Source organism: Mustela erminea, chromosome 1 (assembly GCF_009829155.1).
Source record: "Mustela erminea isolate mMusErm1 chromosome 1, mMusErm1.Pri, whole genome shotgun sequence".
Taxonomy (NCBI): Eukaryota; Metazoa; Chordata; class Mammalia; order Carnivora; family Mustelidae; genus Mustela; species Mustela erminea.
In genome coordinates this window covers 23,875,632-23,895,450 of record NC_045614.1, presented here as the reverse complement: position 1 = coordinate 23,895,450, position 19,819 = coordinate 23,875,632, and the positions used below count along the sequence as shown (strand labels likewise).

The window sequence follows — 19,819 nt, the reverse complement described above, 5'->3', positions numbered from 1 at the left end:
CAGAGGCTTTAACCCACTGAGCTAACTCCTTGAATTTGAATTTGAATTTGAAAGTGCTAAAAGTTGGAGTTTGCCTGTCGTTTTCTCAATTTCTCCCCTACTGACATTTTGGGCCAGATAATTCTTCATGTTTTCAGGGTCTGTCCTGTGTCTTATAGGATGTTTAACAGAATCCCCGACCTCTAGCCACTAGATGCCAGTAGCATCCCCTCTTACCCAGTTGGAACAAAAATGTTGCCCCGGGCTACCGAATGTCCCCTGGGTGGGATGGAATTGCCCCTGGTGGAGAACTACTGGTTTAATGAGTAAGTATTCATTTCTGCCAAGATGAAATACTCCTATTGCTCAGATCTGACAAACTAGAAGCTTAGCAACGCAGATTAACAAGTATGCAGTAATTCCTGCCATACTAGTTAGCTAGTATGCCCCAAATACGTGAAATGCCACCAAAGGAATATTGTTAATCTGATGACTTGCCTACAACATCTTGCCAACCATTATTCACCCATTTCTAATGAAAGGTTCATATTAAGCAGTAGACTCAGTTTAAATATCACATACCTGATAATAGCTAGTGGCCCACAGTGTTCATCTGTTCCCTAATTAGCTGGTTAAAGTGAGATCTGTCCTAACATCAAGCATTCCCCTTCACTGAACTGCCTAGAATTATGCAAATGAGGCCACATCACCCCATTTTCAAATTCCCCCCAATGAATGGATTTAATGTCTTTCTTTTTATTTTTTTAAATATTTTTTACATTTTTTAATATTTTTATGTTTCTTTTTATTTTTTTAGCATGTTTCTTTTGAAGAAACAGACTGGCATATCACAGCTCCCCCAAATTTACAAAAAATAATTGAATTTTACACTTTAAGTAGGTGAATTTTTGGTGTGTAAATCACATCTCAAAAAAATCTGCTTAAAAAAAATTGCTTCTGTAGGAAAACAATGCCACTAGGGTCTCTCATATGCTTTTTTCTTTTTTTTTTTTCCCGCTGCTGATGAGATTAGCATCCCTTCAACACTCAGACCTCAGAAAAGACATTTACTGATGCAGAGATAACTACTGGGCCAGCACAGCTGCCATTAGGTTAGGGTTCTTCTATTCCTTAAAATATCCATAGTGGTCTGTGTCCGATTACTAGGGCATGGATTGGAGTTGTAGCTGCTGACTGTGCCTCTTAGAGTTTTTGTCAAATACTGTGTTCCCCTTGTCTGGACAGTACAATTTGCACTTACGTACCTATACAGGACAGAAGAAAATGAAGCCCATCTCCTGTGAGTTATTTATTCTGCCACAATCTTTGACAATTTTGTCACATATCAATCTTTGTGCTTAGTACTGGGAATACAAAGATAATCACGACTGCCCTTGCCTTTGGAGAGTTTTTAAATTTTATTTAAGAAATCCACCTGGAACACTTGTAGAAGAGGTTCTAGATTCTGATATGCTAAAATTTACATTGTAAAGCAAATGCAAAAAAAATCGAAATTTATTATCTGTTATTTAAAAAATCCTGAAATCTGAACTTCATTAGGGAAAACCGAGATGCTGTATTGTGTATTTGTCAGAGTGAGTCCAGAAGGAGAACGGGGGGTGGGGGGTGGACAAATGATCCAAGGAGGGGAGAAGTTCCCCGCACAGTTCCACCTTCCCTGGGGACTCAGGTCTTCCCTCTGTGCATCTCTTTTTCTCTCCATGTCATTTCTGTCCTCTCGTGGTAGAAGCAGTCTTTGGTCCATAGGGCCCAGTCTCCCCATTAAGAGCACGGTAGAGAATTAACACATGATCTACGTGACTTATGGAACTCAAGTCAATAATAACTAAGTGAGGGCAGAACAGGTTTCTACAAGTTCAATTCATTTTATAAAATTCTTATTGAAGATCACACCACCGTGCCTCAGGCACTCTATAGGGCTCTGTTTTGAGTGACGGGAGAGGAAAAGAGCGAAGTCTTTGACTTCCGCGACCTCTGGATAATTGTCCAGCTTTTCTATTCACCTGCCCTTTGTGGACATGGCTTTAAAAATAACTGCTATTTTACAGGTCTCTAGGGGAGGAAGGGAATGGCATTGTGGAGCCTGGTTCTTGAACTTGAGTATATCTAGAGCTCCTGGTAAAAGAAGGGGATCAGGAAATAGTGATAAATGAGTCAATGAATATGCTGCCTACTTGAAGATAAAAATAGGTCACTCCAAATCCTAGCATTTTTGTACTTTTTCATATTCTAATTTTTTTTTTCATTTTATCCCCAAATCAAGCCAGAGTAAGGTGAGGGAGGCAATGATCCTGATCTTATTTTAGATAGACCTTCAGAGACCCCAGACCACACATTTAGCTGGTGACAGAGGGAGAGACAAACCTATGTGGACTTTATAGTCTGAAGTTTGTGTTCCTAGTAACAACATAAAAATGAATGAGGGGCCTGACACTCATAGAAAGTTCCAGGGCTCTGGAGAGATTTGGTAGGCCAAAGAGAAAGTCCTACCACCTCTTCCATTGCAGTGGGAAAGCCATTAAGAAAATCCAGCACACTAGTGGCAGCTGGAAAGCTGGCAGGTCCCTCAAGAGAAGGACTGTAAGCAACGTCCTCGGCCAAGAAGATGGATGGGGCCCATTTATGCACCAAAGGCTGACGCACAGATGGCATCCTGCCCAGTTGGACTGCCCTTTCTTCAAAGATGTCATTGACAGATGAGTATCTACATGTTTTTGTTTAAAAAAAGACAACAAGAAAAAACGAGAGAAAGAAAGGAAAAAAAAGAATAAAGCAGAAACAAAACAAAACAAGCAACTCTTTCAGTCCCAAACACACACACACAGAACCAATGAACGCGAGAATGCCAGATCAGGCCTGAGAGAAGCACGGGCCTTTCAAAGTCATCCTTGATACCTGTTTGCAAAGTTGTACACCTTTCCTTCCAGAGACATTTCAATTTAACACAAGGATTTCATTGAAACCCCAAATTACTGCCAGTTGGCTATTTTCCCTCTGCTGTGGGAGGCACACTGGTGGGGGCAAGCCTGCTCACATATTCAGCTTCCCTTGCCAAAACAAGGCTTCTTCCCCAATTAAAATGACCTTTTTTTTTATTTTAGAGGAGTAAACAATGTCTACTTAACTTGAGGAAAATACACAGAAGAAAGTTACTGAACCTAATCACACAGTGACATGATGGGTGAGTCAGAGTCAACAGCATCTGCGGGGAGAGCTGGAGAGGCCACTCTGCTCTTGGAGACGGAAGGGTCCTCCTCAGGTCATTGCCTTCATGGTGCCGCATCCTCAGCGGCCTTCAAGAGCAGACCGATCAAATCTGTTTTACTTACGTCTACCAAACACACTCTTCAAAAGAAGGTTAATCACCACCAGTTTTGAAAGCTAAGTATTAAACACAGTTCCTTGGGTAACCTTGCTTCTTTGTCTTGCTCTATAATTATCTTCTGAAGATGGGGACCGGTTGATGCACACTGAGTAGCAGTAAACAGCAGGATCTCTCTTCCACCCACTCACGGTTGGCCAAAGCATGTCTCAGGACCTGCCTGTGGTCTCTGGGCAGCCATATCACTCCACAGTAGACCAGTTTAGATCAGCAAACCATCTGGAAAACTCATGTTCTCCTCCACACTACATGCACAGTACCAGGCCGAGTTCCCATTTCACCCATACTCAGCCAGACATTTATGAAATAATAGGTGTTTGGAAACATTTGAGCTGGGTTTGCCAGCCTGGACTGGGGTGGCTGGGCTGGGCACGGTGATCTTACGGCCCACACAGAACATTCTTCACGATGACTGAATCAGAAATCTAACGAAAATGTTTTCAGAAAATTCCAAACATACGCATAGTCACTTTGGTCAGACCATGTCTTTGACAGCTGCTGCGGGAGTGGCCCCAATCCAAGGAGATAACGAGCCGCCAGAACTAGCTGGAAGGGTCACCCTAGGGGTAAGCAAGGCTCACCTCCTTTGAGCAAAAGTAAACCCTACTGAGTTAAATGATCCTGTCTCCTACTTTCTTCTTCAAGGAGATGCTAGGTGACAAAATTTGAAGACCGCTGCCATGAATCCCCAGAGTCCTTACCTCCTGGCTGATTAGTTACAGGTCTGTCTAGTTCAAGAGGCTTTACAAGTCAGATACGTAAGACCGTCTTCCTTCCCCTATCCAACAAGCCAGGAATAACCAGGGCACCTGCCCCCAGCTCTTTCAATACCTACTAATACAATTAGGATGCGTAGGCTAAGTCAGAAATAAAGTGGGGAAAGGAGCCCAGTGTTTCCCAGCCAGAGAACAACCACTTCAAACATGTCTGCTCCATTCGTAGTCCTTCCCACAAATATTCACAGTGTGCAAAGACACAATATCTGATGTACAATGTCCCCCTACAGTACAGCTCATTCAGGGAGGCTGCCCAGAAATGGAACAACTCCCTTTGGTAAATTGAACCAGCATCACGATGGTGCTTGGAGGGTCTTGCTCATCCTGCCCACCAACCAATGGCTCCACCAATGTCAGAAATAGACGAGGTGCCGGACAGACTTACAGACTCCATTTTTGTCATCAGCTGTCCTCCAAGGAACACTTGGGGGCAGTTGCAGACCCTAGGTCAGTCAGTCAGACCCTAGGTCCGACTTTTGGTCAGGCCAAAAGGTCAGCAACGAAAGCCCCCAGCCACCACAGACATCTACTGCCACCCTTGAGAGTGAAAGAGATGGCAAAAGCCAGAGACAGGATTTCTTTGACAACTCAAGACTACCTCATGAAACATTTCAGCTTTCTCCTGGTCCCAAACCTGGCCCTTGAATATACATCTAACTCCAATTCCTTAGCAGGAGGAGAGGGGTGAAAATCTCGGGCTCTCCACAGAAGGCACATTTCAGCTCTGGAGCTTACTTTAAACGAGCATGCTGCCTACGTCCAAAAAATTCTCCTCTGTGTGTACCAACAGTTTCTTACTGGCTCAGAGTTTAAGGGGAAGGGTGCTGGGAAAGATCCCCGTGGTTCCATCCAACACAGTCAGCTGTCAGAACCTGGAATTGTAATGATGACACCAAGCTAAGGAAGAAATAATTTTTCATTTTTGTTTCCTTTCAAAACTTACTCTGTGAAGAACGGACACACCGCGTAGAAGCAGTTGATTGGCCAGATTGAATGGAGGCCATGCTTATTATTATATGTGCTGCCGAAGCGAGCACGAGGCCATGCTTATTAAATTAATTGACTAAAATCCATCCTTTACCTGCCACCACAGGGGATTTCCGTTCATCCAGGAGCTGGATGGAGGTACTCGCTGTCACCACGTTGCTTTTGTTGACGATTCCTGAAAGAAGAGAAACCAACACGACAAAACTAGAGAGAGTCGCGTGCACAGGTTAAGAGGATAATCCTATTGGCCTATGGTCACCAACTCAGCAGAGGGTACTGGTGCTTGGTTCCCAGAACCCAGACTAGACCAACTCTGTGAGGCCACAGGTGCTGCGGAGACAGTCTTTTCAGTTAGGGGAATTAGTGTACCGAGTTCTGACCACTGCAGTGGGTGGGGATGTCCAGCCTCTTCACATCAAAATTATTACTCACCCTTGGAGGGAACACATCTTTTTATGATTTGTGGTTCCTAATTACAGTGTTTACTCTTGTCAGTGACATATTTACACTGCCTCTCTGAATACAGCCGCGGAGGGCTACATGAGATAAGGTTTTGAAATGGTTCCACGCGTCGGGAACTTCAGCTCTCATTTGTTGGTTATGACTTTACTGACTTATAAAATTCTAATTTCAAGCTCAGTTTTTCTTAGGAAAACCCATTCCAATCAGAGATAGACTCAGAATGGCATCCCCATTTCAAACTTTTATTAATGTGGTAATAATATGACATTACTACTAAGAGATTTTCATTTACTAACAATGATTCTAATACCCATAAATTAAAAGACACTGAGCAGAAATCTCGAACCCTCTGGGTTAATCATTGCTAGTACAATGCTTGCCTTATAAAAGGTTTTGAGGAATGGGATCCAGTTGAATTGGGAAACAGGGAGAAGGCAGACCTGAATCTGAATATACTTATGACCAAAGCAATTGAGAATTTTCTCCTGGCTCAAGTCTAAGCAGTAATAAAGACTAGTTTCTTTTCCAGTGCATACAGGTAATCAACACACAGTAGAAAATCTCTTTAAAAAATGAGGAGGAGCCCCACCACAACACTTGAACTTAATGTTTAGCATCCTTTCCAAATCCAAAGGAAGAATGAAATCTCCTAAGGTAAGTCATCCTTAACTTTACCATGAACAAGGTAAAGTCCTCTTGATTATAGGATTTCATTGAAAGTTCAATGAAAATCCCACTTGCCGAAAACCAACTCTACACCAGTCCCAATTAACCAGAATTTGTTTTACTCAGATGTAAGTTTCTATAGGGAAAATGGTGAAAAGTAACAAAGCAAATATACACAGGAGCTGATTGCTCATAGCTCTGATTTCCCAAGGCTCCTTCTCCCTGTCCAGCTTGGAGCAAAACCCATCCTGTGAGAAAAAAGGATAACTTGGTGATTCCAACCCAATTCTAGCAAGCCAAGTTCTATTTTTTTCTTAGAAGACCAAGAAAGAGAAAGCATCATGACATTACATGGTAAAAGAAGACCTGGATAGGTCTGCAGCAGAATGAGAAAGTTCACTGTCTCCCAGTTGATATTTTTTACAATAAAGCATCATACAAACAAACACAAAGAAAGAGCTTTAGTCACCTGGACATTTGTCTATGAGAACACACACGTGTGTGGGTGTGGATACAAAGGAGTAGACTCCAAGAATCTCGATCCTGGAAAGAATCCAAGATAATCGCTTCTAAAATTACACCTGCTCAGGGAATTTCTACAGTAACATTTAGCCTTTCCTTGACCAGCTTCATTAATGACCCTCTTCCTAATGAGTCTATTCACCTAATTATTTGAGAACTCTTGTCAACATGTCTTCTGCAAACTTTTTGAAAGTGCTCTTTCTGAAGATGTGTTCATTCATGGAAATGAGCGACATTAAGAATCAGGGAGGGGACTTGGACACGAAGCACTAGAGAACCCCCATTAGGGTTGATTTAGGAATGTTTGCAGAAGACTAAGTTGAGAGGCTCTAAGATAAAACATAAGTATAGTTTGAACAGTCCAAGCAATCCAAGCTTATAGAATTAGGTCTTATCCACCTCCAAAGTTAACTACAAAGCATAGTCAGAGTCTTAAAGAAAATGGGCACCAAAAAGTATCAGCTATGAGAGATAAGAAAAAGCCAAGGGCAATTAAAAACTATTTTCAGTTTGTTTTGCTTCTAAACCTGGTTGAAATAAGATGGTGTTCAGTTCTTTTTTGGAGGGAGGCAACCTTAATTTTTTTTTTAATATTATAAAATCTCAGGACTAGAAAAATCACTGGCTATGTGCTTTTCCTTGGTCGTAACCCTCTGTCAGGAGAGCACAAGGCTACACACACAATCTCTAAGCCTTCCCTTCTGCATGTGGATCCGAATCAATTTATTTTCTGATGGGGGAATTGTGGGCCTCCAAAGTAGTGTGACTCACTGAAGGTTCTGGCAAAGGATGTTATGCCTCCTTGAATCTTCTCTAAGTGGGGCCATGACAACATTAAAAAAAATCTACTGAGATGTCTGTACTCCAATTCCACACAGTAAAAAAATACCCGTCCTACTTCCTGAAACACTCTTTGCACACTCTAGTTAAGCAAAAGCTCCATTTTACTTGGGGTCGTTATACTTATGGGACAGGTCGATGGTTCACTGCTTGGCCAATATTCAGCATTCACTGTCAAGACAGAACTTGCCTCGCTCCAGCATTCAGACAGCTCCCCTACACCCTGCATGCAATGCCTGGGTCAGCAGGACCAGACAGACAGACCCCCCACCTCCAACAAGGACACCCACCTGTGCTGAATGGGATGGAGTAGACGAAACTCCCAGGAATTTGCTCAGCAGCTCTTCGGTACCAGAGAGGGAAATGGTCTGCATTAAAAATATTCTCCTTGTCTCCAGCTTTCAGGAAGTCCCTTGAAATGGAAAGGAATAAGAACACATCAAAAAGCCACAGATAACCCAATTTAAAGATGAGCAATGTACCTGCATAAACAATTTTCCCAAAAAGACATACCAGTGGCCAACAGATACACAAAAAGATGCTCAACACCACTGGTCATTAGGGAAATGTAAATCAAAAGCACAGTGAGATATCACCTCCCACCGGTTTGGACGCTGTCATCAAAAAATAAGGGACAGCAAGTGTTGGCAAAGGCAAGAGAAAAGGGAACCCTTGTGCACTGTTGGTGGGAATGGAAACTGGAGCAGCTACTGTGGAGAATAGTATGGAGGATCCTCAAAAACTTAAAAATAAGACTACCGTCGGACCCAGCCATTCTGCTGCTGGGAATACGTGCAAAGGAAACGAGAACACTTACTCAAAATGATATTTGCTGCTTACTGCAGCATTATTTACAACAGCCAAGATAGGGAAACAGTCTAAGTGTCCATCGATGGATGAATGGAAAGAGAAATGGTGGTACAAATACACTCAATGGAATATTACTCAGCCATAAAAAATGATAGAGTTCTACCATGTGCAACAACACGGATGGAACTTGAAAGTATGACGTGAAATAATCAGACACACAAAGACAAATCCTGTATGAGCTCACTTATACGTGGAAATGGAACACAAAGAAACACAAACAAACAAACAAACAATACCCCCCCCCAACCAAACTCAGAAAAAGAGATCAGAGTTGTGGTCACCAGAGGCAGGGAGTGGGGGCAAGGGGAATTAGAGGATGGTGGTGAGAAGGTCCAAACGTCCAGGGATAATGCAGGTGGGTCCTTAAGGCTGTCATGGCACAAGGAGACTACAGCTAACATGGCAGCAGGACCCACAGTCAAGGTGTGAAGAGACTAAATCCTAAGAGTTCTCATCACAAGGGGGATTTTTCTCCTGTTTGTTAATTTATCTTCATGAGATATGTTAAATCAACCTACTGGGGTAATCATTTTACCATATACATAACCCAAACCATCATGCTGTACATCTGAAGGTTTTACAGTTGTGTTTGCCAATTATTTCTCAATAAAACTGGAAGAGAGGAAAGGGAAGGGGAGGTGGAGGAGGAGGAGGAGGAGGAGGAGTTGGGGTGAGGATCCTGGCATCACTCAACAAGGAAAAGCCAGATGCCAACGCGTCCCAGTCACCTTTTTTGGGTAAAAATGGTGTAGGCTTCCAGAACCCCAGCCTGCTTTCCCAGCGCAGAGGGAACCTAACACCATGCACCCCAAATTACCCAAATACCTTGTAGAACTCCAGCAATCAGACTGCCAGCGGGGGAAATGATTTTTCCTAGTATATCTAGTGAATGGACTATCTTAGCGTCTAAAACAAGCAAACAATCAAAGCCTCCAGAAATCATATCCAAAGATAAAGGAATTCAGAAAGCTCTGTCTTGCCTTAAAATTCACACGTGATCACATATCCTTGGGAAGAGCAACTTCTTAAGTAGATTTTTACTTTTCTTAGAAAAAGTGTAACAGAGGTAGGAGTTGGCCGTGTAGAGATCCTTGCCCTCTTCCTTCCTCCCTGACCTACTCTCCAGACACACATACCGTAGGACTCAGGGGAGGAAGGTCTGCCTGGCTAGCCCACAGTCTGCAGAGGGCTTGCAGGAAGGGAGAACAATCAGGGGACAGTGTGTGTGCAGGGAAGAGACCACTCATGAAATCAGAAATGGCACTACTTTCTATCTAGCATTTCGCAGTGCGGAGTTGGATCCCACAGACAAGGGAGACAAATACTCAACTATTCTACATTGTTACAGCATGGCTGAATTTATATGCTAACTTACAATTATTTGGTTCTTGGAAACTATTTGAATTGGCTTCTAATTCAGGAAAGCTTTCTGTAGTTTTAGGGTATGGCCAACGAGTGGTCCCTTGATCTTTTCCTAAGATGCAAAGCTCACTCCCAGAGGAAACCCATACCATTGGAGGCCACCCTTAAAGTTCTTAGCATGGACGTATGCCTCGTTTTAACTTGCACTACAATGTCCTAATTCCTCTCTAAGGATAGAGACCTTATTTTTCTTGACATTGCCAGGGCCTGGCACTCATCAGACCCTCATAGTATGCTTAATGATCACATGATAAGTCAAATCTCATATTCTTTTTTTTTTTTTAAAGATTTTTTATTTATTTATTTGACAGAGAGAGATCACAAGTAGGCAAAGAGGCAGGCAGAGAGAGGAGAGGAGGAAGCAGGCTCCCTGCTGAGCAGAGAGCCCGACGAGGGATGGGATCATGACCCGAGCTGAAGGCAGCGGCTTAACCCACTGAGCCACCCAGGCGCCCCAAATCTCATATTCTGATACGATCTCCTCAAGTATTCAAAGTGGTCCGCAACATCTTTTCTAAACAGGATTTCTCAATTCTTTCAAATTTCCTCGTCCGTATGGCCATGTTCCCATGTAAAGGTTCTCTGCTGTCATTCAGAAGACCATCTGTGGAGTTGTGAGCAGGGCTGAGATGGTGCACAGACCTGAATTATTCTGACTGTGGGGCATGGGAAGTCCCAGGACTGAGGTTATAGACCAGCTCCCCCTGGCACGGATCCATTCAGTGGTAATGCTTTCTGATCCTAAAAGCCATAAGACTCACAAACCCTGAAATGTAAGCTTTTGCATTTTTTTTTTCTTTACACGTGAGATTCTTCCTAAACCTGACTTGGACAGGTGTGTGAAGGAGGTTCTACTGCCCAGCCCCGGGAAGAAGGGACAGCCGCCTCCCACACCGCACCATGCATTTTCACTTGCGATGGTCCTGTTCAATGACGGGATGCATACAACCGCGGGGAGGAAGACAATCTTCTCATTCAGCAGTTAACGGTGCTACAGGGAGCCCTTTTCCAGGCCCGGAAGGTGGGAAAATAGCTTAGACTGATGGGCACATTTGAGGACAGGAGGTGATAGGCTTAGAACACTGCATAATGAGGGCCCAGTGCTTGCTGCCCACGACCAGCCCCTGCTGGCACCCAGGGAGGCTGGGAGTCTGCACTGCTCCATCTCCATTGGCTTTGGTGTTAACAGCAGAGGGTCTGGTTGCCAGGAAACCTTGCGGGTTCCTGACAAGTACCAAGCAGTGATTCCTCTGGGGAGGAGAAAAGCCTACTTCTGGATACTTGGGGTTCTTGTGGTGGTGTGTGAGACAGGCTGAGTCTCTGAGCCCCATTTCCTCATGTACAAGTTGGGAAGAAAAAATACACTTACCACGATTCTATCAGAGTTACGGAACACAGGCTAGAACTGAAAATGGCTCCCACAAGTATACGGGATTCTCAGAGCTCAGGAGCTTCTTGCATTCTCTGTGGTTCACAAGGAAGGTAGGAAGCAGTCATCTCTTAGACTCAGAACTCTGGGAGGAGCAGAGCCACCCTGCGGAGGCTGACATGGCTGCGTCTACATGTGTCCTACACGTGCTCTAAGAGGCCAGGTTGAAGGCGCAAGATTCACTCCTGACATGGGGCCATGAACTCAAGTCCGGGGGCCATGAGCGAGAATCAATGTGCTTCTAAAAGCAGGTGGTGATGCTGGGAGATGGAACCGCCGTGTAAGGGACGGATGCTAGGACCAATTAGTCCTGGCGCGGGGCTTCAGAGTCTCTAGTCCTCCCCCTGTCACTTTGCACTCTTTTCTGTATGCCTTTTTTGAAAACACAGAACATCTAAAAGCCTTCTAGCCCTGGCTAAGAGTGTATCTGAATGGTTGGGTCTTAACGAATGCCATTTGCCACTGGGGTGGCACAGTTGGTTAAGGGTCCAACTCTTGATTTTGGCTCAGGGTTGTGAGATCAAGCCCCGCGTCGGGCTCTGCGCTCAGTGGGGAATCCCCTTGTGATTCTCTCTCCCTCTCCCACTGCCCCACTCTCCCCTCCCCCATGCTGGCTCTCTCTCTCTCTCTCTCTCTCAAATAAATAAATCTAAATTTTTAAAAAAATGCCATTTACTTGAATGAGGTAGATAGGTACAAGACCCTAAGACAACAGAACTGGATTCCATTGTGCCTCTATATAAATATATATGGACACAGAGAGGCACAATATGCCACAAGATGCCTGCATATGAACCAATGGTATCAGTTCCTTGAAGACGGAAAATGATCTCATCCATCCAGATATCCAATGACTACTCACTCCGGGTCACAGTAGTAATGTCACAGGGAGCAGAGCTAACCTGTACCTGCAGGTATTTTTAGCTTCTCAACATGGCTCTACGTCTATAGTTTTTTTGATGCTCACAAGAACCCAGGGAGATCACTACTGCCATTTCTTAGGGGCAAACCAGTGGGCCGAGCCAGGTGCTCTCCGCCAACAGTCCTGAGTGTGATCTACAGGTCAGACCAGCAAGGTGTTCTATTTTGTTGTGATGGTGGTTCCTCTGGTTTGTCTGTTTTTAATCTCAAGACAAACAACAGCCTTTCTCCTGAGCATGAGAAAGTCAGTTTCTGTGTTTCCTTCTGTCTCTCTAGGTCCCAAAAGGAGAAGGTGATGTGTGTCTCGACACTTCTAGTCCTTCTAAGAACTTGCCCTCTGGAAAAACAATTGGGCGGAGCTAAAGGGCTAGAGAGGGCTTGGAAAAAATCGGGTCACGACTGCAGCCAACCTCCTAAATGACAAATCTGAGATGCTAAGAAAGAGCAGGAATTGAAAGCCAGGTCACAAGCCATCTCCAGATCTACTGATACATTGTTTACCAGACTTGGTTTATAATCTCATGTGGTTGCAATCGGGGTCTCGGCTAAGAGCACTGCTGAACAGGCCTTGCCGGGGCAGGAGCACCTCCTGCTCAGGTGTCCGTGGGGCCAGCCCCTTTAAGATCGGTGGCTGGCCTGTGGCTTCATTATTCACCCCCAGGTATCCCTAGGTCAGGGTGTGTGAGGTCCTATGGCGATGTCTGAACCCTCCCATCCATACTTGGCAAACTTTCTGAATTTTGGACTAGATTTGTCCCTAGCCTAAAACTGCCTCTTATTTCAGAGAAACAAAACAACACAAAGAAACTGAGAAACATTAATAGGTCAGAAAAGACTTCCCAAGCTCCCTCCAGCTCCGCTCCAACACCAGTTTGAAGTGGTAAGACCCTGATGTTCGATGTAGACACAGAGGCTGAGCAGTGGTTTCCAAGGGCATCTGGGTCCTGGACTCGGGGAAGCCCGGCCCGCTGTCCATCTGGGTCTCTTTGGAAGCACAAGGAAACGCTGTCCAACCCAAGTCCCACCAGACTGCCCACTCCCGGGTGTGGGGCTCCTCGGCCCTCAGGCCCACGCAGAGGCTCTGAGGTTTATGAAAGCATATACACAAACAAATAAACAACAGACTTGAAATCCTGATTCTCGGACAGGCAGGAATTCCTCCGCAGAACCGCGGAGCAGCTGAATGCCCTGGAGCCGTTCGTCAGGAGTCCTCCTCCTGGCTGCTGCCCCAGCCGCCCCACCATCGCCAGATCCTGCAATGACTCACCAGTGCGGGAGAGGACTCCAGGACGGTGGACAGAAGCCAGCGAGCGTGTAGAACAAAGGGTTGTGGAAAGGCCAACAGGCAGGTGAACACACACACTGGGGCCCCCGTGGTAGAACAGAGGGGGAACAATGTCAGCAGGCCCGGGGCGGCCTGAATTTTATTTCTACAGTGGAATCCAGAAACACAAGCATCCCTTTGAATTTCCCATTTCAGCGGCTCCCGGGGCCCCTGCGGAGGAGCCTTCCTACTTACTGATTGGTGAGCTGCTCAGCCCCGACGAACAGGTTGATCCTCGAGAGGCCGGTCCGAGTGCCGAGGAAGGCCACCTCCACGCCCTTGTCAGAATTTCTGAAACACAGCAGCAGACAACGGGTTGGGGGAGAGGGGATGCTTCCAGACAGTGCGCAGATAATGGCTTTTGCATTTTAAGACTCATGGAATGTTGGATGAAATAGCAGTTTTGAAACCTGAACTTTTAAAAGAAATTATAGAAACACACCCACACAGATGTGCACATGCACCAAGGACAGAAGGCAAACTCACCCCCCACAGAAGTTCTGTGGTAATTCTTGCACAAAAACTAAGAGCTCCTTTGGGGCATCTGGGTGGCTCAGTGGGTTAAAGCCTCTGCCTTCGGCTCAGGTCATGATCCTGGGGTTCTGGGATCGAGCCCTGCATCGGGCTCTCTGCTCAGCAGGGAGTCTGCTTCTCCCTCTCTCCCTTTGCCTGCCTCTTTGCCTACTTGTGATCTCTATCAAATAAATAAGTAAAATCTTAAACAACAACAACAACAAAAACCCAAGAACACCAAAGCACCGTGAGAGAATGCATGCCCAGACTAAATAAACACACTATCTGAGGGTTCTGGGTGCAACCTCAGGACAGTAGGCTAGAATGGGAAAAACTTAAAGGAGAGGATGAAAATGCTTAGAGGAAGCTTTTTGCATTGACCGAATAAATCGAATCTTATTAGTGGAATCCGTCATTAGTGACCATAGCAACTGAGCCACGGAATCCAGTCTGCAGGTTCTACAGCCTAGAAATGTCTAGGACCTGAATTCTACACCATTTCAGGTCACCACCTTATACCTTCTACCAGCGCATAGACTTAGTCTTACCACCACCCCCAAAGAGATGAGTAAAAAATGGTTTCTTAAATGGCTGTAGGATACAGCCTGTAGGATACCATGCACAGGACCCCTAAGGATGGCCTTCTCAAAGAAAACTTATTTTAAAATTAAAAAAAAAAAAGTGGAAGATATTTTCTTCCACTTTCAAGGCAAAATGTGTATGTTTGAGCAAGTTCAGGATGTTCACAATGCCCGCCACTTCTTTGCTTTTTCGCAAAAAAGCAAATGGTCCTTGTCCACACATACAAAATTTCATTCTACGATGAAAGTATGGAGAGAATACTGTTTCTTGACTTTGCCTCCCTTCCCTAAATGCTAGTAGCAATTTCACTCGAAGCACTATCCATGTCATCTTTAATATAAGATAATTTGGTTTCTTGATCTTTGATGGGAGTCAAAGTGGCCAATACTACCTTTTAGTGTTTAAGGGGTGAATAAAAACCAACACTATGCATTTGTTTCTGTTTGCAGTCTACCCAAATTGGAAAGCCAGGCTGTCCAATCAGTTACAGATGTGGACTACAAAGTAAGCTACCATTTTGGAAATCTTTAGCATGTGTTAGGAGTGAATCAGCAATCTTTGCACAGGATTCTGAGTTTCATGAGCGCTTAAAAGAAACATTTCCACATCCATTGCAGGAAAGATTCTGATTCTTCCCCAACCTACCCAGGGAATAAGAACCACATAGGTAAGCAGTCCAAGGACACCCCCGAGTATAATAAGAATGGTAATCTCTCTTTGGGGTTTCAGACTCCTGGAGTAAACTGCCTGTCTTACATCTCTACTTGGGAGGTTTGAGCTTACAATGTCCAGAAAAGAGCTCTGGACATGCCTGAATATCCCAAACCTAGTCTTCTTTCATTGTCTCCTGTCCTAGGAAATGGAACCACTATCTAGATAGGTGTTCGTGTTGTAAACCCGAGAATGATCCTTGACAGCTCAGCCTTCCTCCCCTCACTCAGCAGACCCATCATCAAATCGGGGTTGGGGGGCTCAGGGTGGGGAGTCTCATTTCTGAAGCATGCCACAAGAAGATCTTTCCTCTCTGTTCCACTGCCTTGGTCCAATTGGAAAATCCCTTGAAATGCTGTAGGAGACTTTATTACTGTTCTTACGCCACTACACTCTATTCTTCGCATAGCAGTAGAGGGATATTCTTTAATGATGCAATAATGATCATATCCTTCTTAAAATCTTAAAACGTCTTTCTTAAAACCATTCAATGACTTTACAAAACTCATAGCATAGAATCCAGAATCCCTCACCTGACTCCCGAGGGCCTGAGACATCTGGCCCTTCTACGACCTCATCTCCCTACATCTTTCAGTTTACCTTCTATATTTTAATTCCGTTGGCCTTCTTTAAATTCCTCAAATGTGTCAAATACTATTGTACCTCAGGACCTTTGCACATGCTGCTCCGTTTTCCTTAGAATGCTCCCCAACCCTTGAACTGGTTTCGGCCCCGAAAAACCTTTTTGTCTTTCATCTCCACTCTAGGCCTTGTCATACTCTACATGTTCCTATACTTCTTTCAAGGTAGTTATCACAATTCTTAACAATCTGGCATACTACACACCACAGACACCACGATGGCAAGGATTATGTTTGATTGCGTTAGCTCCATTTCACCAACATCTAGTCCAGTGCCTGGCTCGCAAACAGACACTCAATCAGTCTCTGATGAGTGAGTGAATGAATGAATGGATGAACATGAATGAATGAATGAGAACAGAATGAATGATAGATACGATAGAAGAGAATAGACAAAAGGGAAAGTAAAGAAAGGAATGGAGCCCAAAGCCTTTGATAACAATGACCATTGCCCAGCCCCCTCTCCCCACATCCTCCGCTTCAACACTAAAACCACAGGGTTATATCTTGACACCCTCATGAATCAGAGCTCCTACTTTCTCATCCTACTTACAACCCAGCCTGGCCCCGATCCCAAGTCCCCTCCAGACTGTGAAGCAGCAGGAGCCACGGCAGGCAAGAAGCTAACTGCTCCTTCTGCCTCCTGCTCCCTGGGAAGCAACCCCCCACCTCAGCACACCAAATTTCATGTAACGCTAAAACTCAAATTATATGTCAAACCCAGGAGCTTGCCACCCAAGCCCGAGCCGCTAATCTGCTCGAGCTCTTGTGGTTTGGAGCTTTGGGGAAAATTAAAGCACTTTAACACCAAGTTCCTAAAACAGTTTAGTTCTTTAAACCATAACCATATTTCGGACGGCTTGTGGGGAAATGACCATGAAAGGGGGACACGTGCAAACACTTACTCAGATTTGTTGAGGGCGAGACTGGTCCAATAGGCTTCAATGGGAGCGCTCACCACAGCATCGAACAGGACCTCTTGTATCAATTCTTTATCACCTGTTGGGAGGGGCAGACTTGAGAAGATGGCTGTGGCTGGGGTCCCCGTGGGGGGCACACGAGGGGCTCGCCTCGCTCACTTCATAGGAACTGCAGGCGGCTTTCTCCCACTTAATGCATTTACCTCCCGCCAGCTGAAAATACGGAACAGTTCTGACACCTGATAGGCCAGCACCACGGGGGCCCCCAAAGCGTTCGAGGGAGATGACGGTAAATGGATAGTCTCATCGATGCAGTAGTTCGCGCCGCAGACCAGCTTGCCTTAGAAATTCGCTCTGTTTGTCCCCATTTCTGTCTGTCATAATCTGCAATTCTTCCAGGGCCCTGCTCCCATCATTTGTAAGAAGAGGAAGGGATGTGATAATGAAACACTCCTATTTTGTGATTCCTTCCATTTAGAAGGTTCTTGTTGGGACACCTGGGTGGCTCACTCAGCAGAGCGTCTGCCTTCAACTCAGGTCACGATCCCAGGGTCCTGGGGTCGAGCCCCGCATCGGGCTCCCTGCTCAGCGGGGAGCCTGCTTCTCCCTCTCCCTCTCTCCCTGGCTTGTGCTCTCTTGCTCCCTCTCTCTCTCTAATAAATAAAACGTTTTGTTTTTGTGGTTTTTCCCCACCCCAATCTAAAGTGGGGAATCTGACCCTATCCAAAAGGACTCTTGCCGGCGATGCTAAGGAGTCTGGGAGATATCAGACCAGGGACCAACTAATTATCACTTCCTCCCCTCGGCTGGTGTCCCAAGGAAGTGGCATTTTGCTGTAAAAGCAAACACTGAAAACAACTCATCATCAGAAAGACAATGGATAGACTGAAATAGTGTTTTGTAGTGGGATACAGGAAAGTAATCCAAATAAATGCATCAGAGGTAAATGAGCAGCACATAAATCTCAAAATGCCATGAGTGAAACACAACTTGTAGAGCAATACATATATACCATAGGTAATACAAATAGTATACCATATATAAATGTTAATATGCAAAATAATGAAAATAATGGTACATCCTGTTTAGAGATAGCTATAGAGAGAAAGTAACAGTATAGATCCGTGGGAGGTAAGAGACCAGTTCGGGGTGGGGGTGATTCTCTTTGGGAGGCAAATGGAACTGTACTCGGGGGCTTTAATATTATCTGTAATGTTTCATTCCTTTAAAAGTACCCAAAGGAAATATGGCAAAATATAAAGATTTCATAAAGCTGAATGGTAAAGGCAAATTTTTAATATTATCTCTATACCTTTGTTTTCTATTTATTTTTTATTTTTTAAACTTTTTTAAAAAGATTTTATTTATTTATCTGACAGAGAAGGAGAGAGAGAGGGCAAGCACTAGCAGGGGGAGCAGCAGAGGGAGAGGGAGAAGCAGGCTTCCCGCTGAGCAGGGAGCCTGACACAGGGCTCGAGCCCAGCACCCTGGGATCATGACCTGAGCTTAAGGCAGATGCTTAACAGACTGAGCCACCCAGACACCCCGTACCTTTGTTTTTTAAATATGCCATTCAGACAGTCCAAGAAAATGAAAAATGAGGCTTATGTGATGTTCATCTGATCTTTTCTCTTCTGGAGCCTGTGCCAAAAAGTCAATCCATTCCACAGAGCTGTAGTTTAGAAGCTAGATGAACCTCCCTGCATCTCTCACAGGGCTGCTGTGGGGATTCTGTGAGGTAATACCCATAAAGAACTGCACCCATCACTAAGGAAGTGGTACCGGCTAGGGGTAAGAGCAGCTGCTGGGCTCACTGGTGGCCAATCTCTCCTTGACCAGATTAGCTGCTGGAAGTCATCTGTCTGTCCAGGGGCTGCTCGCGCACTCGATGAGTGTCAGGATGGCTGCTCTCTCCCTGACCCTTCTGCACCAGCCACGGGCCATTCCTGACTTAGTGAGCGCCCTCAAGGGCCTTTGGTAGGAGCACAGGCAGCAGCCTATATGCCTTGGGAGGCAACACCTCAACGTGGTGATCCCGCTCCAGAGAGAACCAGACCTAGAGTATGGCCCAAGAGGAGTCCTATTTCCTGCCCGCATCTCTCATTTGTAAAATAATGGAGCACATATTCACAGTTCCTTCCCAGTGATAACATTTCCATGCTACTCAGATGCTCGACTAAAATGGCCCAGTAGAGGGACAAATCCAATGCGAAGGGTTGGACTAGGATTGGGGGTTCTGCGTAACTTTCGGGAGCCCTCACTCTTCCTCCTATTCCTATAGGAAGCGGACATTCGGGTGGCTCTGATGGGGCTGATAATCCCAGCCAAAGCAAAGCTTCCCCTGAAAGCTGAGGGAAAGTGTGGTTTTGAGCACCGCCCTCCTACTACGGCTGCATACCCAGACAGGACGTGTTAAAAGCACACTCACATTGGAGCAGAGGTTCTTTGCCTTTGAGGTAGAGCTTAATAGCTTCTAATTGAGACAGATGACGGTGTTCCGGGTGTAGGTCAGTGTTGCAGTAGGACCTAAGGCCGTGACAGGGGCCAAAACAAGAACACAGGAGGATTTGCTGCATCACCTTCCTTTGCCTTGGAGCCAGGAGGGTTTGGAAGGGGGTACAGAGGACTCGAAATCAAAGACGGCAAGCAGCACCCGTGCTGATGAAGGATGGTTTAGTTCTTACCATTCATCTGCCAAGGACACGTCAGGGTGTTCTAAGTCATGCAGGCCTGGAGGTCAAGGAGAAAGGGTTAATGAGTAAGGACCACCTGCATGGGTCACCAACAGCCCTTATCTTCTCTTGTGCTTCAAGTGTTTGAGGGACGGGCCGCCGAGCAGTGACGAGTAGGC

General features: G+C 45.2%; 1 protein-coding gene across 3 annotated transcripts in view; it reads right to left on the bottom strand.

Annotated features, from left to right (window-relative positions):
• CACNA2D3 (calcium voltage-gated channel auxiliary subunit alpha2delta 3) overlaps positions 1–19,819 on the bottom strand; it is an 854,557-nt gene that overhangs the window by 156,157 nt on the left and 678,581 nt on the right. For all 3 annotated transcript variants that reach the window (XM_032322613.1, XM_032322603.1, XM_032322620.1), the window contains 6 exons: positions 19,653–19,698; positions 19,397–19,494; positions 16,954–17,047; positions 13,797–13,892; positions 7,926–8,047; positions 5,240–5,320 (listed from right to left, as the gene is read on the bottom strand). In XM_032322613.1, coding sequence (XP_032178504.1) covers positions 5,240–5,320; positions 7,926–8,047; positions 13,797–13,892; positions 16,954–17,047; positions 19,397–19,494; positions 19,653–19,698 — 537 coding nt within the window. The remainder of the gene's footprint in view (positions 1–5,239; positions 5,321–7,925; positions 8,048–13,796; positions 13,893–16,953; positions 17,048–19,396; positions 19,495–19,652; positions 19,699–19,819) is intronic.